General features: G+C 41.9%; 1 protein-coding gene across 1 annotated transcript in view; it reads right to left on the bottom strand.

The window, feature by feature from the left end:
• Positions 1-1,958, bottom strand: part of LOC101848261 — a gene marked incomplete at its 5' end in the record, with an annotated part of 19,622 nt that extends 17,664 nt beyond the window's left edge. The window contains 2 exon segments of the mRNA XM_013088428.1: positions 73-184; positions 1,815-1,958. Of these exon segments, the coding sequence (XP_012943882.1) occupies positions 73-184; positions 1,815-1,958 (256 nt within the window).
• Between the last annotated feature and the right edge of the window lie 162 nt (positions 1,959-2,120).

Here is a 2,120-nt window from a genome sequence, read left to right on the forward strand (position 1 = left end):
ACACACACACACACACACACACACACACACAAACACAAACACAAATACAAACAAAAAGAAACACGAATATACCTGTCTTGAAGTCAGCCACGGTATAGAGCCAAGTCCGACTAATGGCGTCCCCGGAGCCTGTGGCCTCCTCCGTCCGGACGATCGACACATTGAAGTCATAGTAGAAAGACTCCTAGTTAGGAAGAACAGCGGAACAAAAGAAGGTGGGGGTGGGTGGGTGACAGAAGTATACAGAATGAATGCATGTCATTCTTTTATGTTCGTGTTTTTAACACTATCAACACATAGACAGTGTTGATAGGGGCGTTAAACCCATACCATTTCCCCATTTCACATATAGACACGTTGGTGTTTTTACTCCACGATCCACACATAGACATATATGAGGCAGCGAGATGGAATCAGGCTCTCGTCAATTTTTGGGCATATTGAGTTATTGGTATCATCTTAAAGCTTGTTCATTTGTCTTGCTTTCAATGAAATAATTACCCATCCATCTTCAATAAAAGTGGAGATATTTTGGATTGAAGGAGGAGGGGGTCACCTGGTTTAAGAGGTAAAATTAGCGAGAAAATGGCCGCCAAAGCTTGGTAAATTCCAAAGCTGGAGGGTTCATGGAAACTGTAAATTTATATTTTTGTGCCTTTAATCAATGTTTTCGGTGAAGTCCTCAAAGGAATGTGTTTGCAAATGGACGTAAAAGGTGCTGAGCCAAAAAACAAAAAATTGATTAAAATTGCTAAACAGGGAGAAAACTGCTGTTTTCTTCGATTTCATTATTTTGACGAGAGCCTGATTCCAACACGCCGCCTCACATATTGATAAAGACATAGTACCTCGCATATCGCCTCCTAGATAGGAATAACAAGGGAAAGAGGGGGGTGATTGGGTGGTGGAGTGCCAGAAGTAAGCAGAATGAATACATATTTATTTATGTTGGGTTTTTGCACCATGATCCACACATACGCCACCATTTAAAAGTTGGGCTACAACCCTGTCTGTCAGGGTCAACCCGGGCTGAGAGAGACACAACAGCCATGCAGAACGACCCGGATACCCGATAAAAAGTGTCCACCTAACGTAAGTTGGACTCAGTTCTTCTACGAAGGTGGCAAACCATCTAACCGCTGCACCACAGACGCTGATGCAGATTGAGAGAAGGTATCACACTCCTACATTACCTCTAACAATATCATACTCTGAATTCACCTCTGATTTCTATCTCACACTCCTACATTAGCTCTAACAATATCACACTCGTACATCACCTCTGATTTTTATCACACTCATGCATTACCTCTAACAATACTACACTCTTACCTCACCCCTGGCAACATCAACTTAAACAATATCACACTCATACATCATCTCTAACAATATCACGCTATAATTGTATCACACTTTTACATCACCCCTGGCTGCATTACACTCTTAGTCTTGCATCCCCACAAGAAATATCACACTCTTTTTACATCACCCCTCACATTATCACTCCTACATCACCTCTAACAATACCGACCTTTCACATTATCACTCTCATACATCACCTTGAAATCATCACACTGCTACGTCCCCTCTGAAATCATCAGACTCCTAAACCACCTCTCTAAAAATATCACAATTTAACATAGCCCTTGACAATATCACCACTACATCAACTCAAACAATACCGTAATCTTACAACGCCTTTGACATAATCACGTTCATACATCATCTCTGAAGTCATCACACTCCTTTATCATCACTCAAACAATATCACACACTTATATCACCTCTGATTCTGGGGCACTAGCTGTACTCACCTCGTATCGCTCTATAGTGGGGATAGCGCCTTGATTGAACACTATGATCTCTTCGCCTTTGAAGTGGAAGTTGTTGGGCATATTAGGAAGAGGGTTTCGAACGCTGGCTTTCGGCTGATTGGTGCACAGGTTAAATTCCGGGAGCTACAAAACGTAAATGATAAATGGGTGACTTTGACAGCGTGTGTGTTTGAGTGTGTATGTTTGTGTGTGTATGTGTGTGTGTATGTGTGTGCGTGTATGTGTGTGTGTGTGTGTGAGAGAGAGAGAGAGAGAAAAAGAGAGAGAGAAAGAGAGAGAGAAAGA

This window comes from Aplysia californica, unplaced genomic scaffold (genome assembly GCF_000002075.1).
Source record: "Aplysia californica isolate F4 #8 unplaced genomic scaffold, AplCal3.0 scaffold00023, whole genome shotgun sequence".
NCBI lineage: Eukaryota > Metazoa > Mollusca > Gastropoda > Aplysiida > Aplysiidae > Aplysia > Aplysia californica.